Genomic DNA, 18,427 nt, shown 5'->3' on the forward strand with positions numbered 1-18,427 from the left:
TGAAAATAATTTTTCTATGTTTTTATGATTATTTTATTAAATATCGATAAACCGCAACATTGTTTTTCCGGAAAATTTTCGAAATTTTTTAACCTAAGATTTTGAACATTATGAGTGTCATGGAATTTTTCCAGAATGTTCATGAATTTAAATTTCAAATTTTGAATTTATTTGGAATTTTTGGATTTATTTGAAGTTTAATAGCTTAATTTTGTAATTTTTGGCCCATTTATGAACAATTTTGTAAATAAAAGTTAATTATGGTCAAATTATTAGTGAAGACTATATTTTGAGTCCTAAGAGGTTAGGGTAATTAACTTATGCATAAATATGAGTTTATGTATTTTTGTGATTATAAAACGTTGAAATCACGCAAATCCGTAAAAACCGAGTAATATATGATATTGGCTATTTAAAGGCGATTTAGCATAAAAATTGAGCATGTTCATACATATTATAATGCTGCATTTTCTTTATGATTGTCATAATTTTAATTTATGTAATTTTGAATTATGTAATTTTACTTAGTATGGCCTTAGATTTTAATTGGTATTTCCCGAAATGTATGGGAATACCGATTCGGTTGTAATTTTTATTGTGATCTCGTATCACCGTTTTGTAATTTAATAGATTTATTTTATTTTAGTTACAAATGTATAATAGGAAATTATGTAATTTATTATGTAATTTTATTTATTCTCGGAGTTCCCAAAGACGGATTTCTTCAAGAATGGCGATACATAAAGACGGTGTTACCTCAAGATGCGTGCCACAACCGAAGTTCAAGGGACCAATGGAGTTGGTTTCCGAAATGTAATAGTTAAATAGTTTTTCTATTTTAGGAAAGGCCATACTAGGATTTATTTATTTATTTTTATGCTTGCATTTTATTTTATGTCACATGCATTGCTAAATCGCCATAACTAAACATGCATTGTCATTTTGATCGAGTTTATCGACCGTGTCAATTAGAATTATCGTAGTTCACCGCTTTAGTTCACTTCAAACGTGATAGATAATAAATTGACATGACCTCTCGCTAAAACAATCAATTGAGACATAGCCTTACCAAATAGTAGAAACCATGAAAACCTATTTCGTGAGGGAGTGCACTCGGCCACACCGGGGTACAAACCTTGTTACGTAGGGGAAGTGGGTGATGAATGTTAATCCACCGAATTCATGTTGATGAGGGATGTATCGGCCCCACCGTGCCCAAGTTAATGTGGGTTTGGATCATGGACACATTTATTCGAAATTTGGATTGAACTCAACAAAAGTATTTGATAAGGGATGTATCGGCCCCACCGTGCCCTTGTCGATGTGTTTTGGGCTAAAGATAAATGTTAATGTAATTTTGTCGACCAAGAGTTCTAAAAGTAGAATCGATTAAAGAGTTAATCCACCGAGTTATATTGATAAGGGATGTATCGGCCCCACCGTGCCCAAGTTAATATGAATTTGGATCTTGGAATCATTTATCATAGTTGGGTAGAGGTCACTATGTAAATGCTATACTTGTTTACAAGTATTAATAAAACGATAAATGTTAAGTTTTCCACTATTCCGTTTTTATATTGTTCTATTTCTTTACCACAATTCATATACGATATCATTTCGATTTTGATACAAATCTCCATTAAAACATCGTAACTAAAGACAAATTTGAAATTGCTTCTAAAAACCTCAAATGAACCATTGCTAAGGATCTCTTGTAAAGAGTATAGATTAAAGTTATTCATTATCAAACAGGTTTTGATTCTTGACTAACACATCTACTTGCAATGGATTGTTATTCATATACTTAATTGAATTAAGTACCTTGAAGCGATAAATTATTTTGGTGATTAGATTTTCAGAATTCGTAATTGACCAAAATAACGCAACCACTTCAATGAAAGTTTTAAGACTAAAACGAACAAATGAAGAAGTGATCTTCGTGAATTCAATTTTGCTTCTCAAAGCAAAGACTCATTGAAATAAGTGGGAGCATTCTCTTAAACTGTTAAGATGAGGACGAGGTTCAAGAAGTAAAAGGAATTGATACAAGGTAATGTTAAAGGTAAAGTTGTTGAGAATGACGATGCTAAACCTATCAATCCCGACCGATATAGTTTCCATTGTCTTAAATGTTGGACACGAGAAAGGAAACTGCCCCAAATTATTGAAGAATCAACAAGTTAGTTGTGGGACATCTAATGGGACCTTCTTCTTTAAAAATGTTTATTTAATTAAACATAAATTTTGCTAATACTACTTCGTCAATATTAGAAACCAGTGGAGGTTATCATCATTGTGTTGGATACATAGGATGAATAGAATATGACGACTAGCAACAATGAAGTCGAGAGATAGAGTAATTGTGTACTCAATCTAGTTTTTGGATTTAAAGTGGTACTTAATTGTGACTATTAAGTGCATAAACTCTAAATAAGAATATAAACTTGTTAAGATACAAAAGAGGTTTCACTTTTGTGACCCTATACACCACGATTTGATGTATGGCAAGCCCATTATCAAGGTAATTATATTCTAAACCAAACTAGAATGATATATCATGTAGATGATGTAAGATTCAAATTGGTAACCCAAGATTAAACCTTAAATTTTGGAATGATGAACGCAAAGAGTTATCGAGTACTCTTGAAACCATTAAATTGTTAATGGTATATGCGTATCTTGTATTCAAAGCAAGATGTCTCGTGCCTTTTGTTTGAAAAAGGAGATCGAGATTGTAAATCATTGATCCAAAATAGGTTGATCATTTTGTTTTACCAACGATTTAAGTTGACACTAGTGTGTTCACTTAATAAGGTAAATTGAGAAATCTTTGAAGAAGTTCAAGAGTTCAAGGAATCACGATATAGTCGTGATGGGATTATCAAAGTGAAGACTTTGATATAAGCCAAAGGAAATGTGATATAGTATCACAAGTTAATCTCTCTTAGCACGCATTATGGATTAATGTGTGGTTGGATAAGAAATCAAACGCTATTCGATATGGTTTGGACTTCAATCAAGTTACTTTGAGTTACTTGATCTTCTTGGGGATTTTATCATTTTGTCTAAATTATTTTTCCACTAAATCGAATCATATGAGATATGAAATGGTAAGGGTACCATGGTTGTAAGTTTATCACAAGAAACAAATGCTCATTTTTCCTCTTCAATTATCACGAGTACGACGGGTTTGCGGCTCGTGAAGCTGTCTTTCTAAAATACAAGTTTATTTTTAGAAGACAGAGTGGGAGAAATTATTCAAGAGCCACAAAGAATGCCACAAAGAATATTATGTCGCAAGAAACTGGTCTTTCTTGGCTACATGAGATGTTTTGTGTAAGACATTGTTTCTTCAAAAACCTAGGAGGTTAAATTCGTCACTTGTTAAAAATGATGAATTCATGCTACTTTTAAGAAAGTAAAGAGCTTATAACTTACAAAAGAAATTGTTTGATTCAAGTTGATTACTTCTAGAAAGTAATGAACATATGACTTACATAAGAGTGTTTAAGTCACAACTCAATATAAGGCTTAGAGCCATGAAAATCCGAAATAAAAGGGCTTGATTAGTTGCAAAGGGTTTTGCACTAATAAAGACAGTTTTCAAGGCTTGATTGGTTGCAAAGAGTTTTGCACCAATTGAAATGCTTAAGTCTATTTGGATCTTCTTAGGGATTGTGTTTCATTATTATGAAATACATAGCGAGTGAATCTAAAACACACTTCTTCAATAGAAGGAATGTATTCAATACATGTCATGAGTTTTGTAGATTCTTACAATCCTAAGATAATGTGAAACTTAAGAGAGGGTCTTAAGTAGGACATCAATGAGTTGGAATCAACATTTTGATCATGTGATAAAACATTTCTCGATAAGTCGAGAAGTTGTGTTTATACATGGAGTTTAGTGGGAGTTACGGAACCTTTTAATTAGTCCAATATGTGGATGACATATTGATCATTGAGAATGATTTAAGACTTTTGGAGTATTATAATACATCTTGAATATCCGGATTTATGAAGATAAATCCACATGATATTAGCGTCAGTAAGAAGTCTTATGTTGATAAGATTCATGACTAGTTCAATTAAATTGAACATATTTGATTGATTTCATTTGCTTCCGCTGCCGAATCAATTAAAAAGAAAATGATGTATAACACTTCATATGCTTTGAGTATGATGAATTGTTTTCAAAATCGAATTTAAGTAATCTTTACCAAGTAAGCCATAAAGATTACCCTTAAGTGCTTGCAGAAGCATTAAGGCTATGATGCAAAGTGTTTATGATGCAATATTGTGTAAGAGTGTTACACAAGTGACAATTGACAATTGAGGTTGCACATGGTTTCCGACAAAACCATAATCAAAACACATAAGGATGGTTAAGATACCATTGTGGCAATATTATTAAGAAGTAGATTTTCTAGAATCGTTCTAGGCAATAAAGAACAATGAGAGATATTTATAACGGAAATTGAGTACACTTGCGATCATGAGATGTGCAAGAAGGATGAGTCCCGCACACTGTGAAAACAGTGGGAGCTATTCTTAGGTTAGAGGGCCTATGTCTTGATTGGATTTCGACACATACTCAGAAAGTTTTGTAACGTAAATGTATACATTACAAAGGAAAACGAATATGTAGTAAGGTTGAGTAAGGTACAAGAAATTGATAAAACCTACTGACCAAAGCCTTCTCAAAGGCTAAACATGATGAGTCGTGTCATTTCAATTGAATTGAAATGAACAACTACGTACAAGATCAAATTAGATTATAGAACATGAAATAGTAATCAGGCATTGACTATTCATGTGTGATAATCGCATTTGTCGTTCGAGTTTTATTTTAAAACTCTTTTATTATACTTTGTTACATCCAAACGGGTTGTAAAGACAATTGAACCCCGTTAAAGTGAACACGGATTAGCATTGTATTCGCCCATAGTCACTTAAATGAGGTGACGTCTCGAAGTGACTAGAGTGTGATGCGATTGATGGCAAGTTCAAGTGCCATAGAGTCATGCGAGATGACTAGTCGATCACATAGGCAGACTGTTAGGAACACTTTGTCGGGCAGTGACCGCTTATAGAGTTCTGGCAAATTTATATAGCCTGGTCGTGGCGAGAGCTACTATAGTATTCAAATGAGTCGATTCTTTTGACTAAAGACTATTCGCCTAAGATGACACAGTTTCAGATTAACTTTGATTTGTGTTACTACGACCTTCATAAATGGGGTCAAATGGGCATATTTTGGGTTATGATGGCTGTGGCTAGTCGAAGGGAATGAGTGCGATAGGAATTGTCCACCCCTAGTCAGGGTTATAATAATATCTCAGGGCCACTCGAGGAGTAATGAACTGGAAATGCGTGGCCATGCTCGGATGGTATCCAGAGTGGATAAATCCGGTCAATCAGTTATTCTCCAGATCGAGGAAACCACTCTCGATATGATCACTTGCAAGTACGACCTGAAAGACACCTTGCATTGAGTGGGAGATAGTAATAGGACAAGAGAATTGGTGACGCACACTTGTCGAGGACAAGTGGGAGATTGTTGGAATATGTGTCCTCCGACAATAATGCGATCACGACTGTTGATCATGATGATCACATGTTTAAGTCTCATTAAAATGAATACAATTGGGAAGTAATATTGTTACTTGTCAACTCGGTCAACATATATCGGTAATGATTGGTGACTAGAGTTTGACATTACTGTCGTGTGACGGTGGTGATCAGTTGACCCCTAGGTCATACCTAAAGGGCAACCCTCTTAATTGATTATTTAATTAATCGTATAATGTTACGAGTTAATTAAATTACTTGAAAATTGACGGACAATTTTGGAAGTAAAATTTACGTATCATATTGAAATGTGATTAAATATGATACGGTCTGAGTAATTAAATTGTATCATTACTCGGATGAAATAAATTGTTTAATGTAACAATTAAATTGAATGAATTGTTATAAATACAATCTGTTGTGATTTATAAATGGTAAAATATTTTGGCACAAGTAATTATGAAATTACTAAGTCGATTTTTGTATGTGACGTATTTTTATTAATACGTTGATTTTTAATATGATAAAAATACATGAACAAATATATGTGACATGTGACATGTGACATATAGACAATTGACAAAAATAATATGGACACCATATTATGCAAAGGGCCGAAAATTAGAAGGTGTTTTAGCTAATTATAAGTTGTGTGTAATTAGTGGAAAACACAATGATTATAAAGCCACCTAGCCATGCAAGCCTATTGTTCCTTGTGAAGAACAATTTCTCCATGCATTGGCTCACCCTAAAGCCCCTCTTACACGGTTTTGGGGAAGGGAAAATGATCATTGTTTTCTCTTATAATTTTACCTAATAATACTCTAAAATGTTTTAGATTATTCATTCATTCAACTCATCCAAATATACAAGTTCTAGAGAAATAAAATCCTCTCTTTATCTCTCATCAAAACCGAAAATACTTAAGTGTTTATAAATATTTTTGGTTCAATTTTCTTCTATAATTAATATTATACTAGTTTTGTAATATTAATTAAATTAAGAGGAGCCTTGGGTATATTACATAGGGAGAGATCTTACACTTAGATCTTTGTTCTTCCATTGGAAAAGCTCAAGAACAAGAAGAGAAAGGTGATCTCTCTTGTGCCCTAATAGCCGAAATCTACTATGTAAGGACATGATTCCTCCTCTATTTTATTATATTGTTTGCATGCATAAGATCCGTATTAATTTATGACAAATTAATTAGACATATATGAGTATGTTAAATATGTATATAGATCTACATTTCCTTCAATCATATCAACAAGCACTCGCCAGAACTTACAACAAAAACGTCAGGATCAGAATCTTTAAAAAAGGAGACCTTGTCCTACGCAAGGTATTTCCAAATAAGAAAGAAAAATCAGCAGGCAAACTGGCTCCCACATGGGAAGGCCCTTACTTAATTGATTCGATTGTTGGACAAGGAGCATACAAGCTCCAAACGCTAGAAGGGGAAATGATCCCGAGATCCTGGAATGTAACTCATTAAAAATTATTCTATATGTAAAGATCAGATCAGGCTACAATCAGGTATAAATTCAATCACTACTCAACCTGACGTGCTACCTGATGAACTACATGTCTTACATGCCTTGTCTGCAATCTATATCTATTCAACTAACCTACTTATTTATTTCTTGAATCCTGAACAATTATACATGATAAATGATTATATGCATAAATATTCAGGATTGAGGGCTACTCTACTATATATTTCTGAAACAAAATTTTGCACTTAATTGTGCCTAATGAGTTGGTAACCACCACCAGATACAGTAAATGTCAGGACCAATCAGGCATGAAATAATTGCCTGACCTGACTAGGTTTACTACCACGGATTACAACCGGCTGGACGCAGCAAGACAGGTGCAAGGGTGTTCTCTCCCAAACACTTAGTCTAAAATGCCCTCCTGACAGGCCGAATACCAAGCCCTCCAGCTAGGCAGGGGACATAAGCCCTCCTGACAGGCCGGTTTTCCCACCCCTTCAACCATTATAGCAAAAAACTATACTTGGTTGAACTACTCATGAATAACAAGATAGAACAAAAATGATCTGCAGGTTATTCAAACAAAATGTTTGACAGGCCCAACAGGATGAAACTAAGCAAAGATAAAAGCGAAATCAGCCAAAGAAGGCCACCATGCCTATATTAATAAAAACCCTTACCCCCTGGGGCAAAGGCGCCAAAATATTCATAAAGGCCAAGGATAGTCTCCCTGACCCAAGACAGAAAAAGAAAAATTGTTTGTCCAGGGACATCCCCCTGGATGGGCCAAATACTAACTGAAAAATCAAATTACTGCTTCTCCTCAGAAACAGTACCACTACTTCCACCCTTAGCCGGATCAGCATCAACATCCTGCTCACCTTGAGAGTCCACCTCTTGTTCATTTCCCATATTGTGCAGGTCAGGATACTTTGAGGCAACAAAAGCCATCTCAGCTTCAGGGTTCCATTTTGCCCTGGCCTCGACAGGCTCCGACATAGCAGCAGCCCTTCCCTTAATATAGAAATAGAGGGAAGCATCGTCTAACTTAAACTCCAGGTCATCCCTTTCCCAGGTGAGCTCCTCATTTCTATCCAAAGCCTCCTGCAATAGCCGCTTGCTTGAATCTGCCTCAGCCTTAGCAGCATCCTTCTCAGCCTGCGCCCTCACCAAGTCAGCAGCTTTAGCAGCCAGGTCAGCTCGTGCAAAATCTAGCTCAGACTTCAACCTATCATAATCTGACCTCATCAGATCAATCCTGGCTACCAAAGAAGTAGCCTGATAGGCGTTATGAAGACAGGTCGCAGCACCCTGACCAAGAACAAAAAGAAGAGTATGAATAATATACCCTAACAATGAAAACTACCTAAACAAAATACACATAAAAAATTGATCTAGCCTACCTCCCTAACAGCAGCCAAGGCACCTGCCAAGAGGCTGACTAAATGATCCACTGAAGCAACCGCCTGAGTAGCAGTTTTAACAGGGTCAAGGGTGAGCATGACATCTGATTTGGAAGTGGCATAATCCCTGATTTTCACCCTAGCAACCTCCATATTGTCCACCCTGGCTTTCACCTCCCTGACCGGGGTAGAAATATCAACATCTTCAATTTTCGTTTTTTGAGCTACTGAACTTGTTTCAGCAGGGGCAGCAGGTACAACAGTGACCTTGGGAGCAGCAGGTTGTTCAGTCAAATCAATAATAAGTTCAGCACCTCCACTTCCCTGGGAGCCTTCCTCCTTGATCGCAGCCAGCCTGGCCAAAAGGTCAGCCATGCCAAACCTGGCAAGGCGGGTAGATGACCTGGTGGCTACAACACGAAATAATATATTAGCAATATAAACCAAACATTATCAGGAAGCCAAAGTAAAAAGAAAAGATAGGCTAAGATAAACTTACTGCCTGAAGTAGTAGCACTGGCAGCCCCAGAAGGTTTAGCCGCCCTGGCAGCACCGTCAGCCCTCAAGCAGCGAGGAAGGTGACCAACCCCACAACAGAGAGGCCAAGACCTCTCCAAAGGAGGAATAGCAAGGAAAGCAGAAATATTGGCAGTGGGATACTCAGTTTCAGTAACCAAATCATCAACTGCAGACATGAGAGGTATGACTTATTATAAATTTCATTTTATTTTTCACTAACAAGTAAAACATGCAGGACATTAGAAAAAATAAAAAGACTCACCAACAACGCAAGCCTCATGATTCAAATACGCCAGGTCAGGACCCACTGAATTGGTCCTGACAAACATGTACCCAGCAGCCCAGCCCTTGTCATGGCCGCTGTCCAGGTTGCTCAAAAGAGGAGTAGTAGAAGTCCTGACCTTAAAACTTATACGGCCAGGAATATTGGTTTTAACGGCATAACAAGCCTTCAAATCATCAAGAGAAAAAGAAATATTGTGCTTCTTACAGAGATTCTCAACGGAACAAACAACCTTCCACACCATAGGCATCAGCTGATAAGATGGAACACCAATCTCCTTGATAACCTCAACCATAAGAGGGGAAAAGGGAAGTTTACAACCTGCCCTGAAGGCCCAGTCATGAATACAGAACCAACCAGGACAAGCCCAGTCGGCCCTGATAGGAGAGTTCTCAGGGATCCAGATCTCAGTATCAGCAGGGATAATCCCCCTTATCCTTCAACACCTTCTCAAACTCAGGCTTCAAACGGTTTGCAAGAGACTGATCCTCATTTAAAGCCTTCGTAGGCTTGAATTAGAAGTCACCATGGAATATTGAGATCATCTCCAATGGAGAATCACTCGGTTTACTAATCGTGGAAGGTTGAGCAGCGGAAGAAGTAGGCAAAATCTCAGAAGAAATTCCTTCAAGATTCTGGGAAGGAGGGGTTGCAGGAGTCGCTGCCCTGGTAGACTTTCTTTTTGCGGCCATTGTTGAAAGATTATGAAGAATTGATCGAAGATTGAGGAAACTGGTAATTAAAGGAACCAGGGAGAAAGATTAATAAGAGAGAAATAAGAAAAATTATTTTGGTGGAATTCAACTTAATGAAGCACGCAGGTATTTATAGGAGAAGATTAGGGTTTCAACCGCAAAGGAAGTGGATAATCATTAAGCCAGTTCCAGTAAATCTTACACGCGTCATAAACTGCAGTAAAATAGCCGTTACAGGAAACTGACTAGGCATAACTGAACCGTTGGGTAATCTTCCTAAAAATAAAGTTATCTCCTCATTTTTTCGTCCTGGCACACTGAAAATAAGGAGATAAGGGGCAATTGTTAGGCCTGGAAATACGCAGACACCCCTGATCGGTATCTCATCTCAACCTGACTGTCAGGCTGTCAGGGTGTCAGGCCATCAGGGCACATGAAGATAGGCGCCAGGCCATGGAGAGGACAATGGTCGAAATATCAGGACGATATCAGACCAGATACGCGTATTATGAAAAGATTATATACGCAGCATTGAATGAGAAGATCTCGCAGTAAATGCAGTAATTAAGGGAGGAATATTAGCAATTATTATAGGCAATAATGGAGAATAATCCGCATTCAATATAGCATCAAGCAGCCGTTCAACACTAGAGCTTATATAAGGAGCACTTAGAAGACATTGGAGACACATCAATCTTACACAAGAAAAAGCACACGTCCACATATACATAGAGAAATATTAACATTGTTATTATCGTACAATTATTCCTCCAATTACGTAGTGAAATTCTCTCCTGGCTTGGTGACCGTGGTTTTTTCCCATTCAAGGGTTTTCCACGTACAAAATTCTTTGTCTCATTATTGTTATTGTTATTTCGTTTCTGACTTTATATTCAACCCCGACGACCGACCAAAGAGACTATCTAGAGCTAGTTAACCTTACACAACTCTCTACTCCCGACCGATTTCGCCTTGCGCAAAATCCACACAAAACAGAAGTCTATATTGACGATATGGTAGTCAAATTCGAGAAGGCAGAACAACATATGTCCCACCTGAAGAATACCTTCTCGATCCTTAGAAAATGCCATATGAAGCTGAACCCCCTGAAATGCACTTTTGGAGTCTCCTCTAGAAAATTCCTCGGGTACTTGGTGACGTAAAGAGGGATATAGGCCAGCACAGAGCAAATCAAAGCAGTACTTCAGTTCGAATCTCCTTAGAAGCCAAAGGACGTACAGAGGCTCACATGTCAGGTAGCAGCCCTAAAACGGTTCATATAAAGATCCTCAGACAGGTGCCGATTGTTGTATAACATCCTGAGGAAAAGCCAGAAGTTTGACTGGACGCAGGAGCATGAAAAGGCGTTTAGGGAGCTCAATAAATACCTGAGCACCCCTCTTCTTCTCTCCAAGCCAGAACAGAGAGAACCGTTGTACGTGTATCTATCAGTGACAGAGGCGGCTGTAAGCGCTGTACTGGTACGAGAGCACGAAGGTATGCAGAAACCAGTATACTATATAAGCAAGTCTCTGTTACCTTCAGAGACCAGGTAAACATCTCTAGAAAAACTCGTTTTAGCACTTGTTACTGCTTCGTACAAATTGCGTCCCTATTTCGAGTCACATACAATTTCAGTCGTGACAAACTACCCCCTAAGAACCATAATGAGGAAACCCGAACTGTCAGGGAGAATGGTTAAGTGGTATGTCCACCTGACTGGGTACGACCTGAAATTTGAACCCTGAGAAGCCATAAAGTCCCAAACCCTAGCTGACTTTGTGTCTGACTTTTGTCCCACCCTTCAAGAACAACCCGACAGTGAAATCTTGACCCTAAGTGAGGCTAAAGGGAAGTAGGTATGGGAGTTACATGTTGATGGGGGCATCCAATACGAAGGGAGCAGGGGTAGGGCCGGTCCTGAAATCACCTCAGGGGGAACATATAATACAGGCACTACGGTGTGAGTTCAAAGCAACGAATAATGAGGCTGAATACGAGGCCCTAATCGTAGGACTTCAATTAGCCTTAGATTTGCAAATCAACCGCATCGAGGTGTATAGTGACTCCTAACTGATCGTAAACCACGTGAATAACGTATACACGGCCAGGGATCCAAAAATGATAGCCTACCTGGAGGTGGCGGAGGAGCTCACACTCCGCTTTGCCTCCTTCCACATCTAGCAGATACGAAGGGATCAGAATGTTGAAGCGGATGCTCTTGCCACCCTTGGAGCAACCTTCACTCCAGGGACAGTGGGTACTATGCCATTCATACATGTCATGAAACCTGCCATACGTCATAATGAACAGCAGAACGCCAGTAAGGCTGCAACCACCCAGTGGACATACAAAGCATGGATACTTTGTACTGCCACACCCCAAGAAGAGACTGATGATTGGAGTAAGCCTTACATTAATTGGCTACGTGATGAGGTATTACCACCTGACCAGAAAGACGCCAGGAGCTTCAAAATGAAATCCTGCAGATTCGTACTCATTGATGGTATCCTATTTAGGAAGTCCTTGGCAGGAACCTATCTAAGGTGCTTGAGCATACAAGAGGCACAGGCAGTAATGTAGAAAAAATTATCCAGTGATCTATACCCGATCGTCCAGAGGTTCGAGGAGTCCACCAGGGATTATCTGGCCAGATTCAATGTGGAAAAAATATCTATCCCTAGGTGCGACCCTACAACGGCAGTCAACGCCTTTAGAAGGGGACTGCATCACGATTCTGATTTGTACAAGGATCTCACCAAGCATCCATATGTCACCTTTGAGGAAGTCAAGCAAATGGCAGAGGCTACTTACCTAGAGGAGGATGAGGATAAAAGGGACCTGTATCGAATAAAGTCGTCCAGCAGAAAAATCACAACAGAGAAAAAGAATGAAAGAGCCAAACCCTACAACAAGAACATAGTGAACAAAGTCTCAGGAGAAACAGAGAGCACCGAGGCTCTACCTAAACTCATCGAGTATGGGTTCACTACTGGACTTGTCGGGGTAATGAAGGCAATCAGGGAGCTAGGGTAGAGGGCCAGGTGGCCCAAGAAGCTTACCCCCCAGGGAGAACGACAGAAGAGATGCCAACAAAAGGTGTGAATACCAAAACGATATTGGCCACAATACAGAAGATTGTGTAGTATTACGAAAGGAAGTGAAGCAACTCTACAGTGCTGGATGCTTGGATCACCTGCTCCCCAAGGGGGATAAATATGGAAGGGTCAATACTGCTGACCAGGCCCAACCATCCCCACCTCCACCTTACTCAAAGGTCGTGAGCGTCATCACAGGGGGGTCGGAGATATGTGGTCTCACTTATTCAGCAGCAAAGCGCCATGTAACCGAGACTAAAGGAGATAAACCAGAGTTCTCCCTTAGGGTCAGCAGACAGGATCTACCAGCAATCTCATTCAACGAGGCAGACGTACCTGATGAGGCACAACACCACCATGACGCCTTGATCATTACCCTTTCTATAGGGAATTGCCTTGTTAAAAAGATATTGGTAGATACAGGAAGCTCTGTGAATCTGATAATGCTGGAAACCTTGAAGAACATGGTGTTCAGCGAGAAAGATCTGGTGCAGAAGGCAGTACCCTTGGTAGGCTTCAGCGGAAAAACTAAACAGTCCCTTGGAGAAATAGTGATACCTACCTTTGCAGGGGGTATGAAGAAACAGATACGGTACTTGGTCATTGATGGTCCGTCAACTTATAACGTGATAATTAGCAGGCCTTGGATCCATTAAATGAAAGCGGTACCATCAACGTACCATCAGAGCCCGAAGTTCCCTACACCCTGGGGGGTACAAGAGATACGGGGAGATCAAAATGTAGCTCGGGATTGCTACAAGAACGCTCTGAAACCCACTGCAGCTGGTCCAGCATAGCAATTACAGAAACTGTGCGTCCAGATGGAGTAAATCGCACCTCCCCAGGAGGAACTTGACGAAGTAAACCTGGACCCACAGTTTCCACTAAGAACAGTGCTGGTGGGAGCTGATTGTGCACGTAACATCCGTGAGCAGATAATTAAATTTCTACGTACTAACATGGATTATTTCGTCTGGTCCCATTGCGACATGCTTGGCATAGATCCAAGTGTATTTACACACCGGTTAAATGTATACCCCAGCTTTCCTCCAGTCCAGCACAAAAGGCGAAAATTCGCTCTTGAAAGGAACGAGGTGATAAACCAGGAGGTAGACAACCTCCTGGCAGCAGGCAAGATCAGGGAAGTTAACTACCCAAAATGACTCTAAAATGTATGGTTGTACCAAAGAAGAACAACAACTGGAGAGTATGTGTTGATTTCATAGATCTTAACAAAGCTTGCCCAAAAGACCCGTTCCCCCTACCGCACATTGATTCCATGGTAGACGCTACAGAAGGGCATGAGCTATTTACCTTCCTTGACGCCTGGAGTGGGTACAACCAGATAAAAATGGACCATAAGGATCAGGAGAAAACAGCCTTCAGATCTGACAGAGGCTTGTACTGCTATAATGTGATGCCCTTTGGCCTCAAGAATGCTGGTTCCACCTATCAGCGCCTGGTGAACAGAATGTTCAAAGAGGAGATAGGGAGAACAATAGAAGTCTACATTGACGATATGGTAGTCAAATCCGAGAAGGCAGAACAGCATATGTCCCACCTGGAGAATACCTTCTCGATCCTTAGAAAATGCCATATGAAGCTGAACCCCCTGAAATGCACTTTTGGAGTTTTTATGGAAAATTACTGGGGTACTTGGTGACGTAAAGAGGGATATAGGCCAGCACAGAGCAAATCAAAGCAGTACTTCAGTTAGAATCTCCTCAGAAACTAAAGGACATACAGAGGCTCACATGTCGGGTAGCAGTCCTAAAACGGTTCATATAAAGATCCTCAGACAGGTGCTGATTGTTCTATAACATCCTGAGGAAGAGCCAGAAGTTTGAGTGGACGCAGGAGCATGAAAAGGCGTTTAGGGAAATCAAGCAATACCTGAGCACCCCTCCTATTCTCTCCAAGCCAGAACAGAGATAACCGTTGCACTTGTATCTATCAGTGACGGAGGCGGCTGTAAGCGCTGTACTGGTACGAGAGCACGGAGGTATGCAGAAACCAGTATACTATATAAGCAAGTCTCTGTTACCTTCATAGACCAGGTACACATCTCTAGAAAAACTCGTTTTAGCACTTGTTACTGCTTCTTACAAATTGCGTCCCTATTTTGAGTCACATACAATTTCAGTCGTGACCAACTACCCCCTAAGAACCATAATGAGAAAACCCGAACTGTCAGGGAGAATGGTTAAGTGGTATGTCCACCTGAGTTGGTACGACCTGAAATTTGAACCCTGAGCAGCCATAAAGTCCCAAGCCCTAGCTAAATTTGTGTCAGACTTTAGTCCCACCCTTCAAGAACAACCCGACAGTGAAATCTTGACCCTAAGTGAGGCTAAAGGGAAGCAAGTATGGGAGTTACATGTTAATGGGGGCATCCAATACGAAGGGAGCAGGGGTAGGGCCGGTCCTGAAATCACCTCAGGGGGAACAGATAATACAGACAGTACAGTGTGAGTTCAAAGCAACGAATAACGAGGCTGAATACGAGGCCCTAATCTTAGGACTCAAATTAGCCTTAGAATTGCAAATAAACTGCATCGAGGTGTATAGTGACTCTTAACTGATCATAAACCACGTGAATAACGTATACACGGCTAGGGATCCAAAAATAATAGCCTACCTGGAGGTGGCGGAGGAGCTCATACTCCGCTTTGCTTCCTTCCACATCCAGCAGATACCAAGGGATCAAAATGTTGAAGCGGATGCTCTTGCCACCCTTGGATCAACCTTCACTCCAGGGGCAGTGGGTACTATGCCATTCATACATGTCATAAAACCTGCCATACGTCATAATGAACAGTAGAACGCCAGTAAGGCTGCAACCACCCAGTGGACATACGAAGCAGGGATACTGTGTACTGCCACACCCCAAGAAGAGACTGATGATTGGCGTAAGCCTTACATTAATTGGCTACGTGATGAGGTATTACCACCAGACCATAAAGACGCCAGGAGCTTCAAAATGAAATCCCCCATATTCGTACTTATTGATGGTATCCTATTTAGGAAGTCCTTGGCAGGACCCTATCTAAGGTGCTTGAGCATACAGGAGGCACCAGCAGTAATGTGAGATATCCACAGTGGTGATTGTGGAAATCACACAGGGGGTAGGAGCCTGTCCAACAAGACACTAAGACAGGGTTACTTCTGGCCTACCATGAGGAAGGACGCCATAGACTACATCAAGAAATGTGGAGAATGCCAAAGGGACGCTCCTGTCAGCCACCAGCCAGCAGAACATATGCATCCGATCATCTCACCTTTTCCTTTTATGAATTGGGGAATGGATATTATGGGACCATTACCCCGTGCTTCTGGAAATAGAACGTACATGCTGGCAATGACAGACTACTTCTCTAAATGGATAGAGGCAAAAGCTTTCCCTCAGATCCTGTAGAAGCATGTGATATCTTTCATCAAGAGGAACATAGTCAGTAGATATGACATCCCTTCAGAAATCATATGTAACAACGGGTCACAATTCATATCCAACAGAATGGAAGACTACTGCGCCAGGTGAAACATCCAGTTGTTTAAATCCACTCATAGGAATCCGCAGTCCAACGGTCAGGCAGAATCCAGCAACAAGATAGTCATGAATAACCTGAAAAGAAGGCTGGAGGAGATATGAGGCAACTGCGCAGATGAGCTCCTCTTCGTGCTGTGGTCTAATAGAACCACCCCCAAAGTGGCAACAGGTCAAACACCATTCAGTCTGGTATATGGGGCCGAGGCAGTTATTCCCTCTGAGATGCATGTACCGACACATCGATATGCCAAGGCCACCGAAGAGAGGAACCGGGTAGAAATGGCCAGCAGCCTAGATACCTTTGATGAGCCAAGGACCAACGCCCAAATCAAAATGACAGCCTACAAGCAGACAACAGCCGGGAGTTACAACAAAAACGTAAGGTTGAGAACGCTGCAGTTAGGGGACCTGGTACTCAGGAAGGTATTCCCAAACACCAAGAATCAGAGTACAGGTAAATTCGCCTATAACTGGGAAGGTCCCTACTGCATAGATGACATCGTGGGTAATGGGGCATACAAGTTGGAGACTATGGATGGGGAAGCTGTCCCTAGATCGTGGAACATCATTCACCTTAAAAAGTATTATGTCTGAGGTTCCAGGTGCAGGACCCAGAAGTTCCACCTCCAACAGGTATATTCCAGGACCCTTGAATCCTAGCAGTCAGTACTCAAAAAACTTCAGAACACGAACTAACTTGCTAAAATTGTCTTTGATTAAGCAGCTATTGCTTGAAGGGGAACAACCCCAGAACCCATTTGCTGGAGCCACAGCTCACTCTTCCATGAGGTACATACGCAAAGAACTAATCATTTTTGTTTCGTACTGCCTGACTGTACCACCTGCGGTTTTCTAACAGTAACATCTCTTTTGACAGCAGGAACAACTAATTCACCAGGCAAGGTCTTTCGTTCAGTACGTACGTGCTAAGTCTCCTGAATTCAGCAGGTACTACTAAGGAAATGACAACTTACAACGTATCTATCAAATCCTTTGAGTCAAAACCCTTTTTCTTATTTTACCTTGGTGTCAACTTCACAGGCGTCACAAGGAGCAAAATATGGAGGCAGCGTACTTAGTATTTCAAAAGGCCAAAATGAAACTCTATTTCTTTTAAGTTGTTGTAAAACTCAGGGGGAACACACTTTGTGCTCCCTAAACTACTTTGGATTTATGAAATTGCTTCCATTTTTAGGTTTATCATTGTTTTTGGATTGAATGTGGATATGGTAAGTTGAATATTAAGGCAATGTCCTAGTAGGCTAACTGATAAACAGGAACTAGCAAAGTGTTCCTCCTGCAGGAAGTATCCAATGTGCGCATGGTCAAAACAGAGGGATTCAAGCATCCTGATGGACAGAAAGCTCCCTGAACCACCATAGACACCTCAACAAGTACGAAGCCGGCACACACACAGAAAGAACAAAAGAATTGCTAGCAAAACAACAGAGGGAACAAAACGAAAATTCATAAACACCCCTCAACAAGGGGAACTTGAAAAGCAAAATATTTTTGCCCCTCCTACGAGGCAAAAACAAAAGTACTAAAAGGTGCCCAAAACTACCAGGCACCAAAGAGTTGAATTACAATGGGCCACCACACAGGGTGCCCAACAAAACATCAAGATAAAAAATTAAAATTTAAATGCCTAAACTAGGCAACAATAGCAGAACTCGGGGCAGCATCAGCAGGAACATCCACAGGGATGTTGGGCTCCATAGTAGCCTCTCCTCCAGATGGACCTTCCCCTCCCTAGGCGACAAGGGCTTCCTCCCTGACCTCATCGACTGACGCGACAGCTGGTTGTTCAGTCCT

General features: G+C 40.4%; 2 protein-coding genes across 2 annotated transcripts; both read left to right on the plus strand.

Moving 5' to 3' along the window:
- Positions 1-11,634: 11,634 nt before the first annotated feature.
- Positions 11,635-13,721, plus strand: LOC141620666 (uncharacterized). Its single transcript, XM_074437477.1, has 4 exons — positions 11,635-11,664; positions 12,155-12,403; positions 12,587-12,973; positions 13,125-13,721. The coding sequence occupies exons 1-4, from the start codon at positions 11,635-11,637 to the stop codon at positions 13,719-13,721; spliced, it is 1,263 nt and encodes a 420-aa protein (XP_074293578.1).
- Positions 13,722-16,240: 2,519 nt separating this feature from the next.
- On the plus strand, positions 16,241-17,984 carry LOC141620667 (uncharacterized). Its single transcript, XM_074437478.1, has 6 exons — positions 16,241-16,476; positions 16,759-17,193; positions 17,350-17,401; positions 17,493-17,560; positions 17,808-17,841; positions 17,916-17,984. Exons 1-6 carry the CDS (start codon positions 16,241-16,243, stop codon positions 17,982-17,984), a joined length of 894 nt encoding a protein of 297 aa, XP_074293579.1.
- The last annotated feature ends 443 nt before the right edge of the window (positions 17,985-18,427 follow it).

The sequence above is a fragment of the Silene latifolia genome, chromosome X (genome assembly GCF_048544455.1).
Source record: "Silene latifolia isolate original U9 population chromosome X, ASM4854445v1, whole genome shotgun sequence".
Lineage (NCBI taxonomy): Eukaryota > Viridiplantae > Streptophyta > Magnoliopsida > Caryophyllales > Caryophyllaceae > Silene > Silene latifolia.